This window comes from Oncorhynchus masou, chromosome 16 (assembly GCF_036934945.1).
Source record: "Oncorhynchus masou masou isolate Uvic2021 chromosome 16, UVic_Omas_1.1, whole genome shotgun sequence".
NCBI classification, from domain to species: domain Eukaryota; kingdom Metazoa; phylum Chordata; class Actinopteri; order Salmoniformes; family Salmonidae; genus Oncorhynchus; species Oncorhynchus masou.
The window spans coordinates 45558987-45575189 of NC_088227.1; the positions used below are offsets into that span (position 1 = coordinate 45558987).

At 45.5% G+C, this 16203-nt stretch overlaps 1 protein-coding gene across 1 annotated transcript in view; it reads right to left on the reverse strand.

Annotated features, from left to right (window-relative positions):
• sgk1 (serum/glucocorticoid regulated kinase 1) overlaps positions 1 to 16203 on the reverse strand; it is a 130381-nt gene that overhangs the window by 47481 nt on the left and 66697 nt on the right. Inside the window, exon 4 of the mRNA XM_064991772.1 lies at positions 3487 to 3550. Coding sequence (XP_064847844.1) covers positions 3487 to 3550 — 64 coding nt within the window. The remainder of the gene's footprint in view (positions 1 to 3486; positions 3551 to 16203) is intronic.

The following is a 16203-nucleotide window of genomic DNA, read 5'->3' on the forward strand; positions in this document are numbered from 1 at the left end:
AGTACCAGTCAGTCAGTACCAGTCAGTACCAGTCAGTCAGTACCAGTCAGTCAGTACCAGTCAGTACCAGTCAGTACCAGTCAGTCAGTACCAGGCAGGCAGTACCAGTCAGTACCAGTCAGTACCAGTCAGTACCAGTCAGTCAGTACCAGTCAGTCAGTACCAGTCAGCCAGTACCAGTCAGTACCAGTCAGTCAGTACCAGGCAGTACCAGTCAGTACCAGTCAGTCAGTACCAGGCAGTACCAGTCAGTACCAGTCAGTCAGTACCAGTCAGTACCAGTCATTCAGTACCAGGCAGTACCAGTCAGTCAGTACCAGTCAGTACCAGTCAGTACCAGTCAGTCAGTACCAGTCAGTACCAGTCAGTCAGTACCAGTCAGTCAGTACCAGTCAGTCAGTACCAGTCAGTACCAGTCAGTACCAGTCAGTACCAGTCAGTCAGTACCAGTCAGTACCAGTCAGTCAGTACCAGTCAGTCAGTACCAGTCAGTCAGTACCAGTCAGTACCAGTCAGTACCAGTCAGTACCAGTCAGTCAGTACCAGTCAGTACCAGTCAGTCAGTACCAGTCAGTACCAGTCAGTCAGTACCAGTCAGTACCAGTCATTACCAGTCAGTCAGTACCAGTCAGTACCAGTCAGTACCAGTCATTACCAGTCAGTACCAGTCAGTACCAGTCAGTACCAGTCAGTCAGTACCAGTCAGTACCAGTCAGTCAGTACCAGTCAGTACCAGTCAGTACCAGTCAGTCAGTACCAGTCAGTCAGTACCAGTCAGTCAGTACCAGTCAGTCAGTACCAGTCAGTCAGTACCAGTCAGTTAGTACCAGTCAGTCAGTACCAGTCAGTCAGTACCAGTCAGTACCAGTCAGGCAGTACCAGTCAGGCAGTATGAAGGTTAGTACCAGCCAGTACCAGTCAGGCAGTACCAGTCAGTACCAGTCAGTACCAGTCAGGCAGTACCAGTCAGTACCAGTCAGTACCAGTCAGTACCAGTCAGTACCAGTCAGGCAGTACCAGTCAGGCAGTATGAAGGTTAGTACCAGCCAGTACCAGTCAGGCAGTACCAGTCAGTACCAGTCAGTACCAGTCAGCCAGTACCAGTCAGTACCAGTCAGGCAGTACCAGTCAGTACCAGTCAGTACCAGTCAGGCAGTATGAAGGTTAGTACCAGTCAGGCAGTACCAGTCAGTACCAGTCAGGCAGTACCAGTCAGTACCAGTCAGTACCAGTCAGGCAGTATGAAGGTTAGTACCAGTCAGGCAGTACCAGTCAGTACCAGTCAGTACCAGTCAGTACCAATCAGTACCAGCCAGTCAGTACCAGTCAGTCAGTACCAGCCAGTCAGTACCAGCCAGTCAGTACCAGTCAGGCAGTATGAAGGTTAGTACCAGTCAGAAACAACAACTCCACTTCACTGATCCTCAACACAGGGGCCCAATAAGGGTGCGTGCTCAGCCCCCTCCTGTACTCCCTGTTCCCTGTTCACCCATGGCCTCACACGCCTCCAAGTCAATCTTCAAGTTTGCAGACGACACAACAGTAGTGGGCCTGATTACCAACAATGACGAGACGGCCTACAGGGAGGCGGTGAGGGCCCTGGGAGTGTGGTGCCAGGAAAATAACCTCTCCCTCAATGTCAGCCAAACGAAGGAGCTGATTGTTGACTTCAGGAAACGGCAGAGGAAGCACCCCCCTATCCACATTGACGGGATTGCAGTGGAGAAGGTGGGAAGCTTTAAGTTCCTCGGTGTACACATCGCTGACCATCTGAAATGGACCACCCACACAAACAGCATGGTGAAGAATGAGCAACAGTGCCTCTTCAACCTCAGGAGGCTGAAGAAATTTGGTTTGGCCCCTATAAAACCCTTTCAAACTTTTACAGATGCACCATTGACAGCATCCTGTCGGGCTGTATCACCGACCTGGTACGGCAACTGCACCGCCCTCAACCACAGGGCTCTCCGGAGGGTGGTGCGGTCTGGCCAACGCATCACCGGGGGCAAACTACCTGCCCTCCAGGACACCTACACCACCCGATGTCACAGGAAGGCCATAAAGATCATCAAGGACAACAACCACCCGAGCCACTGCCTGTTCACACCGCTATCATCCACAAGGTGAGGTCAGTACAGGTGCATCAAAGCTGGGACCGAGAGACTGAAAAACAGCTTCTATCTCAAGGCCACCAGACTGTTAAATAGTCATCACTAGCCGGCTACCACCTGGTTACTCAACCCTGCATCTTAGAGGCTGCTGCCCTGTATACATAGACATGGAGAAGACAGGATAGGAGAGGGTGAGAGGAGGGGAGAGGAGAGGAGAGGGTGAGAGGAGGGGAGAGGAGAGGGTGAGAGGAGGGGAGAGGGTGAGAGGAGGGGAGAGGAGAGGAAAGGAGAGGGTGAGAGGAGGGGATAGGAGAGTAGGGGAGAGGGTGAGAGGAGGGGAGAGGAAATGGTGAGAGGAGGGGAGAGGAGAGGGTGAGAGTAGGGGAGAGGGTGAGAGTAGGGGAGAGGAAACGGTGAGAGGAGGGGAGAGGAAAGGAGAGGGTGAGGGGAGAGCAGAGGGTGAGAGTAGGGGAGAGCAGAGGGTGAGAGGAGGGGAGAGGAGAGGGTGAGAGGAGGGGAGAGGAGAGGGTGAGAGGAGGGGAGAGGAAATGGTGAGAGGAGGGGAGAGGAGAGGGTGAGAGGAGGGGAGAGCAGAGGGTGAGAGGAGGGGAAAGGAGAGGGTGAGAGGAGGGGAGAGCAGAGGGTGAGAGGAAGGGAGAGGAGAGGAAAGGAGAGGGTGAGAGGAGGGGAAAGGAGAGGGTGAGAGGAGGGGAAAGGAGAGGGTGAGAGGAGAGGAGAGGGTGAGAGGAGGGGAGAGCAGAGGGTGAGAGGAAGGGAGAGGAGAGGAGGGGAGTGGAGGGGAGAGGGTGAGAGGAGGTGAGAGGAGAGGAGGGGAGTGGAGGGGAGAGGGTGAGAGGAGGGGAGAGGAAAGGAGAGGGAGAGAGGAGGGGAGAGGAAACTGTGAGAGGAGGGGAGAGGAGAGGAGAGGAGAGGAGGGGAGAGGGGTAGAGGAGGGGTAGAGGAGGGGAGAGGAGACGGTGAGAGTTTCGTCGACTCCCTGCTTTAACTGGACATGATGACTAATGTGTTTTTACTAAGGGCTCTCTGGGGAAACATGTCGTTACGTAACAGTCTCTATGACTGAATGGTTTGAGGAGCGACTACAGGAGGACAGATCTGGTTTCGTGTGTCAAAGTAGGGCACTATATAGGGAATAGGGTGCCTTTTGGGGGAGAGGGGGGGGTAGGAGGTGACAGGGGGGGGGGTAGGAGGTGACAGGGGGAGAGAGGGGAAGGTAGGAGGTGAGAGGGGGGGTAGGAGGTGACAGGGGGAGAGAGGGGAAGGTAGGAGGTGAGAGGGGGGGGTAGGAGGTGAGAGGGGGGGGGGGGGTAGGAGGTGACAGGGGGAGAGAGGGGCAGGTGTAAGTCAGACTTACTAGAGTCGTTGCGACAGCAGTAGTACTCTGGGTCTGGTTCACTATGGTAGTACAGATCCATCGCCTAGAAAACAAGAGAAACGTTAAGTGTGTGTGTGTGTGTTTGTCTGTGTTTCTCTGTGTGTGTGTGTGTGTGTGTGTGTGTGTGTGTGTGTGTGTGTGTGTGTGTGTGTGTGTGTGTGTGTGTGTGTGTGTGTGTGTGTGTGTGAGTGAGTGAGTGAGTGAGTGAGTGAGTGAGTGAGTGAGTGAGTGAGTGAGTGAGTGAGTGAGCTTGTGTGTTCAGCTCCAGGAGGAATCTGAGCACAAAGATTTTTTTGTTATTGTTTTATAGGACTTTTGAAATCCACTGACCTCATGCTGACTACCAGAAGTGGGGGAATGCAAGATGGCGGCCAGTGCAGATGAGATTTTTGGTAGCTGAAGGAAATTTTAGATTTGCTCCCAAAAAAATATAAGCATTTGGAGAGTTCGAGGGCCTTAAAACGTGGTATGAACATGGTGGTTTGTTTACCGAAGTAATTGATTACTTTGCGCTCATTATTCACCTCTATAAACTGAAAAGTCAACTTGAGTTAGCAACAACATCAACTAGCCAAGCTTTAGCTAGCTAGCCAAGGTTGCCAGGTCGCAATTGTAAATGAGAACTTGTTCTCAACTTGCCTACCTGGTTAAATAAAGGTGAAATAAATAAATAAAAAATGTTGGCTAGCTAAAAGTTTAGCTAAGCTAGCTAGCGAAAGAGCTAGCTTGTCTACATGGAAACTCCCATGGCCGGATTAAAAAGAAAATGAATTGAAAAATCATCAGCTGAGAGGGTGTCTTTGGTGCTCCTCTTCAGAACGTACCTGTGGAATATAATAATACTAATAATAAATAATATAATACTGCTGTTGGTGGTGCTGGACCGGACAATGTACGGATAATGCTGACAACCTGCGCACATCCAATTCTCGGCTCATGCCGTTACCTCCCGACTCCGACACTCCAGTCGAGTCCCACGAGAAAAGGATGAGAAGGCAAGAGGGCATGTCACTTCTTGAATATGCATAACAATGTTGTGATTCTTCTTTTGACTTTGAAAAATAGATTAGAGTTCAGATGGCATGGAGGACATGGGATAGGAAGAATTAAGGTGAAAATTGAGCCCAATGAAGCAATCTGTTGGCTTTGTCTCTGAAGAAGTAAGAAAAAAACAAACACGAAAAGTGACATGAAGAATACAGAAGTTACCTGTCAGGAAAATGAAAGGAAAGTGGCTGAACTGGAGCCAAATGATGAACGAGGTAGAGAAATACAAGCGCAGATGGAACCTGAGGCTTTATGGGATACCGGAGCAGGCGGGTGAGGACATCAAACACAGAGTTGTTGACGTCTGTGGAGTTGACATTCCAGAGTTGTTGACATTCCAGAGTTGTTGACATTCCAGAGTTGTTGACATCTGCGGCAGGGTAGCCTAGTGGTTAGAGCGTTGGACTAGTAACCGGAAGGTTGTGAGTTCAAACCCCCGAGCCGACAAGGTACAAAGGTACAAAGGTACAAATCTGTCGTTCTGCCCCTGAACAGGCAGTTAACCCACTGTTCCCAGGCCGTCATTGAAAATAAGAATGTGTTCTTAACTGACTTGCCTGGTTAAATAAAGGTAAAAATTAACTTGTAAGTCGCTCTGGATAAGAGCGTCTGCTAAATGACTTAAATGTAATGTAAATGAGTTGACATTCCAGAGTTGTTGACATTCCAGAGTTGTTGACATCTGTGGAGCTGACATTCCAGAGTTGTTGACATTCCAGAGTTGTTGACATTCCAGATGTGTTGACATCTGTGGAGCTGACATTCCAGAGTTGTTGACATCTGTGGATCTGACATTCCAGAGTTGTTGACATTCAAGAGTTGTTGACATTCCAGAGTTGTTGACATTCCAGAGTTGTTGTCATCTGTGGAGCTGACATTCCAGAGTTGTTGACATCTGTGGAGCTGTCATTCCAGAGTTGTTGACATTCCAGAGTTGTTGACATCTGTGGAGCTGTCATTCCAGAGTTTTTGACATTCCAGAGTTGTTGACATTCCAGAGTTGTTGACATCTGTGGAGCTGACATTCCAGAGTTGTTGACATCTGTGGATCTGACATTCCAGAGTTGTTGACATTCCAGAGTTGTTGACATTCCAGAGTTGTTGACATTCCAGAGTTGTTGTCATCTGTGGAGCTGACATTCCAGAGTTGTTGACATCTGTGGAGCTGACATTCCAGAGTTGTTGACATCTGTCATTCCAGAGTTGTTGACATCTGTGGATCTGACATTCCAGAGTTGTTGACATTCCAGAGTTGTTGACATTCCAGAGTTGTTGACATTCCAGAGTTGTTGACATCTGTGGAGCTGACATTCCACAGTTGTTGACATCTGTGGATCTGACATTCCAGAGTTGTTGACATTCCAGAGTTGTTGACATTCCAGAGTTGTTGACATTCCAGAGTTGTTGTGATCTGTGGAGCTGACATTCCAGAGTTGTTGACATCTGTCATTAACCAATCCAAAGCCGAACTTCAGGAAGATATGGACGTCGTTCATCGTTTGGGAAGACTCAAGGATCAAGAGACCGAGGACAACCATCATCCGGTTCATCAACTGATCTACACGGGATCTTCTCTGGATGCGAGCGAACAACAGATCTACGTGGGATCTTCTCTGGAGGCGAGCGAACAACAGATCTACGTGGGATCTTCTCTGGAGGCGAGCAAACAACAGATCTACACGGGATCTTCTCTGGCTGCGAGCGAAGAACAGATCTACACGGGATCTTCTCTGGAGGCAAACAAACAACTGGAGCTGTGCTGTCGATAGTTGCTGCAGATCAAAAGGAAGGTGCAAGAGTGATAATGGATGGGAAAGAAGTGCGGACAAATTTAGAAGATTTGACAAAGAGCCAGAGCCTAAGAGTTGGAACTGGAAAACACTGCCTAATTACTGGGCGAAAAGCTACCTTTTGTTGTAAAGACTAAACACATGAATGAGATAAGACTAACCTGAGAACTGGCATGCTAACACCGCCTACAGGCGTTTAACTCTGTATTGTAAAGACTACGCAATATCTCCCCCTTGGGTACTACTTTGGTAATTTTATGACCGGGGGGGGGTATATTATTTCAAGAATTTGAAGAGGGGCGTAATAGAGTTAAAGGTGTATTTTATGATATAAAAAGGATCCTAGGTGGGGATTTTAGTTCTGTGTCTAATTTGATGATTGACATAGATCTCATCCTAACAAGGACATGTCCAGACAGGGACAAGGACATGTCCAGACAAGGACAAGTCCAGACAGGGACAAGGACATGTCCAGACAGGGACAAGGACATGTCCAGACAGGGACAAGGACATGTACAGACAAGGACAAGTCCAGACAGGGACAAGGAAATGTCCAGACAGGGACAAGGACATGTCCAGACAAGGACAAGTCCAGACAGGGACAAGGACATGTCAATACAGGGACAAGGACATGTCCAGACAGGGACAAGGACATGTACAGACAGGGACAAGGACATGTCCAGACAGGGACAAGGACATGTCCAGACAAGGTCAAGGACATGTCCAGACAAGGTCAAGGATATGTCCAGACAGGGACAAGGACATGTCCAGACAAGGTCAAGGACATGTCCAGACAGGGACAAGTCCAGACAGGGACAAGGACAAGGACATGTCCAGACAGGTACAAGGACAAGGACATGTCCAGACAGGGACAAGGACATGTCCAGACAGGGACAAGGACATGTCCAGACAGGAACAAGGACAAGTCCAGACAGGGACAAGGACAAGTCCAGACAGGGACAAGGACAAGTCCAGACAGGGACAAGGACAAGTCCAGACAGGGACAAGGACAAGTCCAGACAGTCAAGAAATGTATTTCTGGTTGATTTTCTAATTCATTAGAAAATAGTCAAAGTATCCATTGAATCAACTGTTACTGTTCATGAAGCTGAACAATTATCAGAGTTATTGCAAACTCAGTAGTAGGCTGTTGGGAGATGATAAATTCAAGATGGATGCCAAAGATATTATATAAGAACATTTTTTAGAAAAGCTGATCTGTTTACTATGTCTTATGGGAAATATCGGGAAATAATGAGGTTTGAAATACGACAAACAGCCATGAAGTGAGGTAAAGAAATTGCTGAACTTAAAAGATTGAGGGTAAGACAAATGTAAGGAAATATTGTATCTAATCTCCATGGAGGACCTTTATGAATTATTTTCTTTACAACTACAACTGGACTGAATGTTGGAAGAGAGCAAAAGGGGAAGATGAAGGCGTAAATGATTAGAGGAAGTGAGAAAAAAACACAAAGTACTTTTACAATTTAGAGAAAAAAATCTATTTGAATGTACCTCTTTTCACAAGATAAATAGACAGTAGATGGCAAAGAAAATGAAAACCCTAAAGATGCTGTATTTCAAAATAGGTCTCTATGGTAACCGTTCCACAAGTCTGTCCTACTAATATATACATATTTGCCTGTCTAGACTCTGTCAAAGACTATGCAAAGTTCATAGTTGAAGACTTCAAAAAGTCATGAGATTAAATGAATTTATATCATTGTAATTGAATAAAATTGCATCAGTAAATTAAGAGAGAACAACATTTAATCTCCAGGAAATGATGACCTTATTAGGTGATATGAAGTTCTTCAGGAGGATATTGTTTAATTTATATTTAATGTCTTTAAGGAGGCATTTGATTTAGGGGCCCTGTGGATGTCTCTATGACACGAAGCCTTATTTCTGTAAATCCCCAAAACAAAGATCCCATGATGATAGAAAATTCAAGACCAATCACATTAACGAACAATGATGGATAGCTACTAGCATCCAACTTTGCAGAAATACTTTTTTAGAAAAAGGTCTTGACCCAGTCATTAACGATACCCAGTCTGGTTTTATGAAGGGCAGACACATTTGGTAATCATATCTGACTAGTATTGGACTTGATAGTCTACAAAGAGCACACTATTGAAGATAGCTTTATTTTATTTGTAGACTTTTGATACAAATTAACGTTATAATTATTGTTTTTTTTCTTCTTTTTTTTTCAAATTGTAGCAGCTCTGTGAAGATATCCCATGGAACCACACAGAGATTCGATATTAGACATGGAATTAAACAAGGATGTCCAATTAGCCCTTTCTTATTTGTATTAGTCATGAAAGCTAAGGCACTTTATATCAATAAGGATAGTTTTATGGGTATTTAGATACTAGAAGATATATCTAATTAATTAGAATTTACATTTTAGCATGATATGATATTCGAAATGCCTGTTTTGCAAGAATCTTTTTTTTTCTCAATTTTTAATAGCATTTATGTCCGCTTGTTGTCAAGGTATCTCCTTCACTCCTTCTGGTGTGACTGTGCACCTTCCCATTTACAACACACACATTAAGCCCCCCCCCCCGCACTAAGCTCCTCCCCCCTACACAAAGCTCCTTGCTGTTCCACACAACAACAAAGATGAAAGATAACAAGCAATTTCAACCAGTGGTTTGGTCCAACAGAATTGCTGATATGGATACCTAAACAATTGAGATATTTTTGTTGTACGATATAATTACTTACTACTCATTACCAAGTGAAAATAGCTACAAACAAAATATGAGCATCTCCTTTAGTCAACTTTATTGCAACATGTAAAAAGAAGTTACATTTCTTACAAAATAATAAAGATTTTTATTGTTAGATTAATAATTTTATTAATTGGAATAAACAACGATATAGGCCTACTCAATAAATAATTATTCTAGTGGTGAATCAAATCTGTAGCCTACAGTATGATGAGTAGCCTATAGTATGATGAGTAGCCTACAGTATGGTGAGTAGCCTACAGTAGTCTACAGTATTATGAGTAGCCTACAGTAGCCTACAGGTTTGAAGAGAACCTTACAGTATGATGAGTAGCCTACAGTATGATGAGTAGCATACAGTATGATGAGTAGCCTACAGTATGGTGAGTAGCCTACAGTATGGTGAGTAGTCTACAGTATGATGAGTAGCCTACAGTATGATGAGTAGCATACAGTATGATGAGTAGCCTACAGTATGATGAGTAGCCTACATTATGGTGAGTAGCCTACAGAATGATGAGTAGCCTACAGTATGGTGAGTAGCATACAGTATGATGAGTAGCCTACAGTATGGTGAGTAGCCTACAGTAGCTTACAGTAGCCTACAGGTTTGAAGAGAACCTTACAGTATGATGAGTAGCCTACAGTATGGTGAGTAGACTACAGTATGGTGAGTAGCCTACAGTAGCCTACAGTATGGTGAGTAGCCTACAGTATGATGAGTAGCCTACAGTATGGTGAGTAGTCTACATTATGGTGAGTAGCCTACATTAGCCTACAGTATGATGAGTAGCATACAGTATGATGAGTAGCCTACAGTATGGTGAGTAGCCTACAGTATGGTGAGTAGTCTACAGTATGATGAGTAGCCTACAGTATGATGAGTAGCCTACAGTATGATGAGTAGCCTACAGTATGATGAGTAGCCTACATTATGGTGAGTAGCCTACAGAATGATGAGTAGCCTACAGTATGGTGAGTAGCATACAGTATGATGAGTAGCCTACAGTATGGTGAGTAGCCTACAGTAGCTTACAGTAGCCTACAGGTTTGAAGAGAACCTTACAGTATGATGAGTAGCCTACAGTATGGTGAGTAGCCTACAGTATGGTGAGTAGCCTACAGTATGATGAGTAGCCTACAGTATGGTGAGTAGCCTACAGTATGGTGAGTAGCCTACAGTATGGTGAGTAGCCTACAGTATGGTGAGTAGCCTACAGTATGATGAGTAGCCTACAGTATGGTGAGTAGCCTACAGTATGGTGAGTAGCCTACAGTAGCCTACAGGTTTGAAGAGAACCTTACAGTATGGTGAGTAGCCTACAGTATGGTGAGTAGCCTAAAGTAGCCTACGGTATGGTGAGTAGCCTACAGTATGGTAAGTAGCCTAGAGTAGCCTACAGTATGGTGAGTAGCCTACAGTATGGTGAGCAGCCTACAGTAGCCTACAGTATGGTGAGTAGTCTACAGTAGCCTACAGTATGGTGAGTAGCCTACAGTATGGTGAGCAGCCTACAGTAGCCTACAGTATGGTGAGTAGTCTACAGTAGCCTACAGTATGGTGAGTAGCCTACAGTAGCCTACAGTATGGTGAGTAGCCTACAGTAGCCTACAGTATGGTGAGTAGCCTACAATAGGCTACAGTATTGTGAGTAGCCTACATTATGGTGAGTAGCCTACAGTAGCCTACAGTATGGTGAGTAGCCTACAGTATGATGAGTAGCCTACAGTATGATGAGTAGCCTACAGTATGGTGAGTAGCCTACAGTAGCCTACAGTATGGTGAGTAGCCTACAGTATAATGAGTAGCCTACTGTATGGTGAGTAGCCTACAGTATGGTGAGTAACCTACAGTAGCCTACAGTATGGTGAGTAGCCTACAGTATGGTGAGTAGCCTACAGTATGATGAGTAGCCTACAGTATGGCGAGTAGCCTACAGTAGCCTACAGGTTTGAAGAGAACCTTACAGTATGATGATTAGCCTACAGTATAATGAGTAGCCTACAGTATGGTGAGTAGCCTACAGTATGGTGAGTAGCCTAAAGTAGCCTACAGTATGGTGAGTAGCCTACAGTAGCCTACAGTATGGTGAGTAGCCTACAGTAGCCTACGGTATGGTGAGTATCCTACAGTATGGTGAGTAGCCTAGAGTAGCCTACAGTATGGTGAGTAGCCTACAGTATGGTGAGTAGCCTACAGTAGCCTACAGTATGGTGAGTAGTCTACAGTAGCCTACAGTATGGTGAGTAGCCTACAGTAGCCTACAGTATGGTGAGTAGCCTACAGTAGCCTACATTATGGTGAGTAGCCTACAGTAGCCTACAGTATGGTGAGTAGCCTACAGTATGATGAGTAACCTACAGTATGATGAGTAGCCTACAGTATGGTGAGTAGACTACAGTATGGTGAGTAGCCTACAGTAGCCTACAGTATGGTGAGTAGCCTACAGTATGATGAGTAGCCAACTATATGGTGAGTAGCCTACAGTATGGTGAGTAACCTACAGTAGCCTACAGTATGGTGAGTAGCCTACAGTATGGTGAGTAGCCTACAGTATGGTGAGTTGCCTACAGTATGGTGAGTTGCCTACAGTAGCCTACAGTATGGTGAGTAGCCTACAGTATGGTGAGTAGCCTACAGTATGGTGAGTAGCCTACAGTATGATGAGTAGCCTACAGTATGGCGAGTAGCCTACAGTAGCCTACAGGTTTGAAGAGAACCTTACAGTATGATGATTAGCCTACAGTATAATGAGTAGCCTACAGTATGGTGAGTAGCCTACAGTATGGTGAGTAGCCTAGAGTAGCCTACAGTATGGTGAGTAGCCTACAGTATGGTGAGTAGCCTACAGTAGCCTACAGTATGGTGAGTAGGCTACAGTAGGCTACAGTATTGTGAGTAGCCTACATTATGGTAAGTATGCTACAGTATCCTACAGTATGGTGAGTAGCCTACAGTATGATGAGTAGCCTACAGTATGGTGAGTAGACTACAGTATGGTGAGTAGCCTACAGTAGCCTACAGTATGGTGAGTAGCCTACAGTATGATGAGTAGTCTACTGTATGGTGAGTAGCCTACAGTATGGTGAGTAACCTACAGTAGCCTACAGTATGGTGAGTAGCCTACAGTATGGTGAGTAGCCTACAGTATGGTGAGTAGCCTACAGTATGATGAGTTGCTTACAGTATGGTGAGTTGCCTACAGTATGGTGAGTAGTCTACCGTATGGTGAGTAGCCTACAGTAGCCTACAGTAGCCAACAATATGGTGAGTAGCCTACCGTAGCCTACAGTATGGTGAGTAGCCTACAGTAGCCTACAGTATGGTGAATAGCCTACAGTATGGTGAGTAGCCTACAGTATGGTGAGTAGCCTACAGTATGGTGAGTAGCCTACAGTAGCCTACAGTATGGTGAGTAGCCTACAGTATGGTGAGTAGCTTACAGTATGGTGAGTAGTCTACAGTATGGTGAGTAGCCTACAGTATGGCGAGTAGCCTACAGTAGCCTACAGGTTTGAAGAGAACCTTACAGTATGATGATTAGCCTACAGTATAATGAGTAGCCTACAGTATGGTGAGTAGCCTACAGTATGGTGAGTAGCCTAGAGTAGCCTACAGTATGGTGAGTAGCCTACAGTATGGTGAGTAGCCTACAGTAGCCTACAGTATGGTGAGTAGTCTACAATAGCCTACAGTATGGTGAGTAGGCTACAGTAGCCTACAGTATGGTGAGTAGCCTACAGTAGCCTACAGTATGGTGAGTAGGCTACAGTAGGCTACAGTATTGTGAGTAGCCTACATTATGGTAAGTATGCTACAGTATCCTACAGTATGGTGAGTAGCCTACAGTATGATGAGTAGCCTACAGTATGGTGAGTAGACTACAGTATGGTGAGTAGCCTACAGTAGCCTACAGTATGGTGAGTAGCCTACAGTATGATGAGTAGTCTACTGTATGGTGAGTAGCCTACAGTATGGTGAGTAACCTACAGTAGCCTACAGTATGGTGAGTAGCCTACAGTATGGTGAGTAGCCTACAGTATGGTGAGTTGCCTACAGTATGGTGAGTAGCCTACAGTATGGTGAGTAGCCTACAGTATGATGAGTTGCTTACAGTATGGTGAGTTGCCTACAGTATGGTGAGTAGTCTACCGTATGGTGAGTAGCCTACAGTAGCCTACAGTAGCCAACAATATGGTGAGTAGCCTACCGTAGCGTACAGTATGGTGAGTAGCCTACAGTAGCCTACAGTATGGTGAATAGCCTACAGTATGGTGAGTAGCCTACAGTATGGTGAGTAGCCTACAGTATGGTGAGTAGCCTACAGTAGCCTACAGTATGGTGAGTAGCCTACAGTATGGTGAGTAGCTTACAGTATGGTGAGTAGTCTACAGTATGGTGAGTAGCCTACAGTATGGTGAGTAGCCTACAGTATTGTGAGTAGCCTACAGTAGCCTACAGTATGGTGAGTAGCCTACAGTGTAATGAGTAGCCTACAGTATGGTGAGTAGCGTACAGTAGCCTACAGTATGGTGAGTAGCCTACAGTATGGTGAGTAGCCTACAGTATAATGAGTAGCCTACAGTATAATGAGTAGCCTACAGTATGATGAGTAGCCTACAGTATGGTGAGTATCCTACAGTATCCTACAGTATGGTGAGTAGCCTACAGGACCCTACAGTATGGTGAGTAGCCTACAGTATGATGAGTAGCCTACAGTATGATGAGTAGCCTACAGTATGGTGAGTAGCCTACAGTATGGTGAGTAGCCTACAGTATGGTGAGTAGCCTACAGTATGATGAGTTGCTTACAGTATGGTGAGTTGCCTACAGTATGGTGAGTAGTCTACCGTATGGTGAGTAGCCTACAGTAGCCTACAGTAGCCAACAATATGGTGAGTAGCCTACCGTAGCCTACAGTATGGTGAGTAGCCTACAGTAGCCTACAGTATGGTGAATAGCCTACAGTATGGTGAGTAGCCTACAGTATGGTGAGTAGCCTACAGTATGGTGAGTAGCCTACAGTAGCCTACAGTATGGTGAGTAGCCTACAGTATGGTGAGTAGCTTACAGTATGGTGAGTAGTCTACAGTATGGTGAGTAGCCTACAGTATGGCGAGTAGCCTACAGTAGCCTACAGGTTTGAAGAGAACCTTACAATATGATGATTAGCCTACAGTATAATGAGTAGCCTACAGTATGGTGAGTAGCCTACAGTATGGTGAGTAGCCTAGAGTAGCCTACAGTATGGTGAGTAGCCTACAGTATGGTGAGTAGCCTACAGTAGCCTACAGTATGGTGAGTAGTCTACAATAGCCTACAGTATGGTGAGTAGGCTACAGTAGCCTACAGTATGGTGAGTAGCCTACAGTAGCCTACAGTATGGTGAGTAGGCTACAGTAGGCTACAGTATTGTGAGTAGCCTACATTATGGTAAGTATGCTACAGTATCCTACAGTATGGTGAGTAGCCTACAGTATGATGAGTAGCCTACAGTATGGTGAGTAGACTACAGTATGGTGAGTAGCCTACAGTAGCCTACAGTATGGTGAGTAGCCTACAGTATGATGAGTAGTCTACTGTATGGTGAGTAGCCTACAGTATGGTGAGTAACCTACAGTAGCCTACAGTATGGTGAGTAGCCTACAGTATGGTGAGTAGCCTACAGTATGGTGAGTTGCCTACAGTATGGTGAGTAGCCTACAGTATGGTGAGTAGCCTACAGTATGATGAGTTGCTTACAGTATGGTGAGTTGCCTACAGTATGGTGAGTAGTCTACCGTATGGTGAGTAGCCTACAGTAGCCTACAGTAGCCAACAATATGGTGAGTAGCCTACCGTAGCGTACAGTATGGTGAGTAGCCTACAGTAGCCTACAGTATGGTGAATAGCCTACAGTATGGTGAGTAGCCTACAGTATGGTGAGTAGCCTACAGTATGGTGAGTAGCCTACAGTAGCCTACAGTATGGTGAGTAGCCTACAGTATGGTGAGTAGCTTACAGTATGGTGAGTAGTCTACAGTATGGTGAGTAGCCTACAGTATGGTGAGTAGCCTACAGTATTGTGAGTAGCCTACAGTAGCCTACAGTATGGTGAGTAGCCTACAGTGTAATGAGTAGCCTACAGTATGGTGAGTAGCGTACAGTAGCCTACAGTATGGTGAGTAGCCTACAGTATGGTGAGTAGCCTACAGTATAATGAGTAGCCTACAGTATGATGAGTAGCCTACAGTATGGTGAGTATCCTACAGTATCCTACAGTATGGTGAGTAGCCTACAGGACCCTACAGTATGGTGAGTAGCCTACAGTATGATGAGTAGCCTACAGTATGATGAGTAGCCTACAGTATGGTGAGTATCCTACAGTATCCTACAGTATGGTGAGTAGCCTACAGTATGGTGAGTAGCCTACAGTAGCCTACAGTATGGTGAGTAGCCTACAGTATGGTGAGTAGCCTACAGTATGGTGAGGCTACAGGTTTGAAGAGAACCTTACAGTATGATGAGTAGCCTACAGTAGCCTAAAGGTTTGAAGAGAACCTTACAGTATGGTGAGTAGCCTACAGTATGGTGAGTAGCCTACAGTAGTTTTCTTCCCTTTTTAACATTACAAAAAAACAATGGAAATCGACAACTCTGTCTCCGACTGTCTTCATCTGTTTCTTTCTTGTAAACATTCCCGTCCTGGAGTCTGAGACCTTGTGGGAATCTGTGGTAAAGAAGAGGAATGGATGACAATTTAGCATAGACCCCCTGCATTACACCTCGTTATCATCACCATGACAACCTGCCAGTTAGCTAGCATCACCATGATTTATATAGTTAGCTAGGCCGAGCTAGCTAACTAGCTAGTTGTTGTGTTATCCCACCAACAATAATAGCACTTGCCAAAACGAATACGTTAGCTAGTGTTTAGCTGAAAATGAACAAATATTGCTCCGTGTTTTTGATTCAAGTAGGTAGCTAGCTAACGTTGCCATGCTGGGTGCGTCTCATGTAATATCCTTGGGCAATATTCCCTGAGAACAAGCTTCAGGGAAGATAAGACCATCGAGCTCAGCTTATATTTGCCAGTTTCAGCTAGCTTGTCAAGCTAATTGGAAAAAAAAAT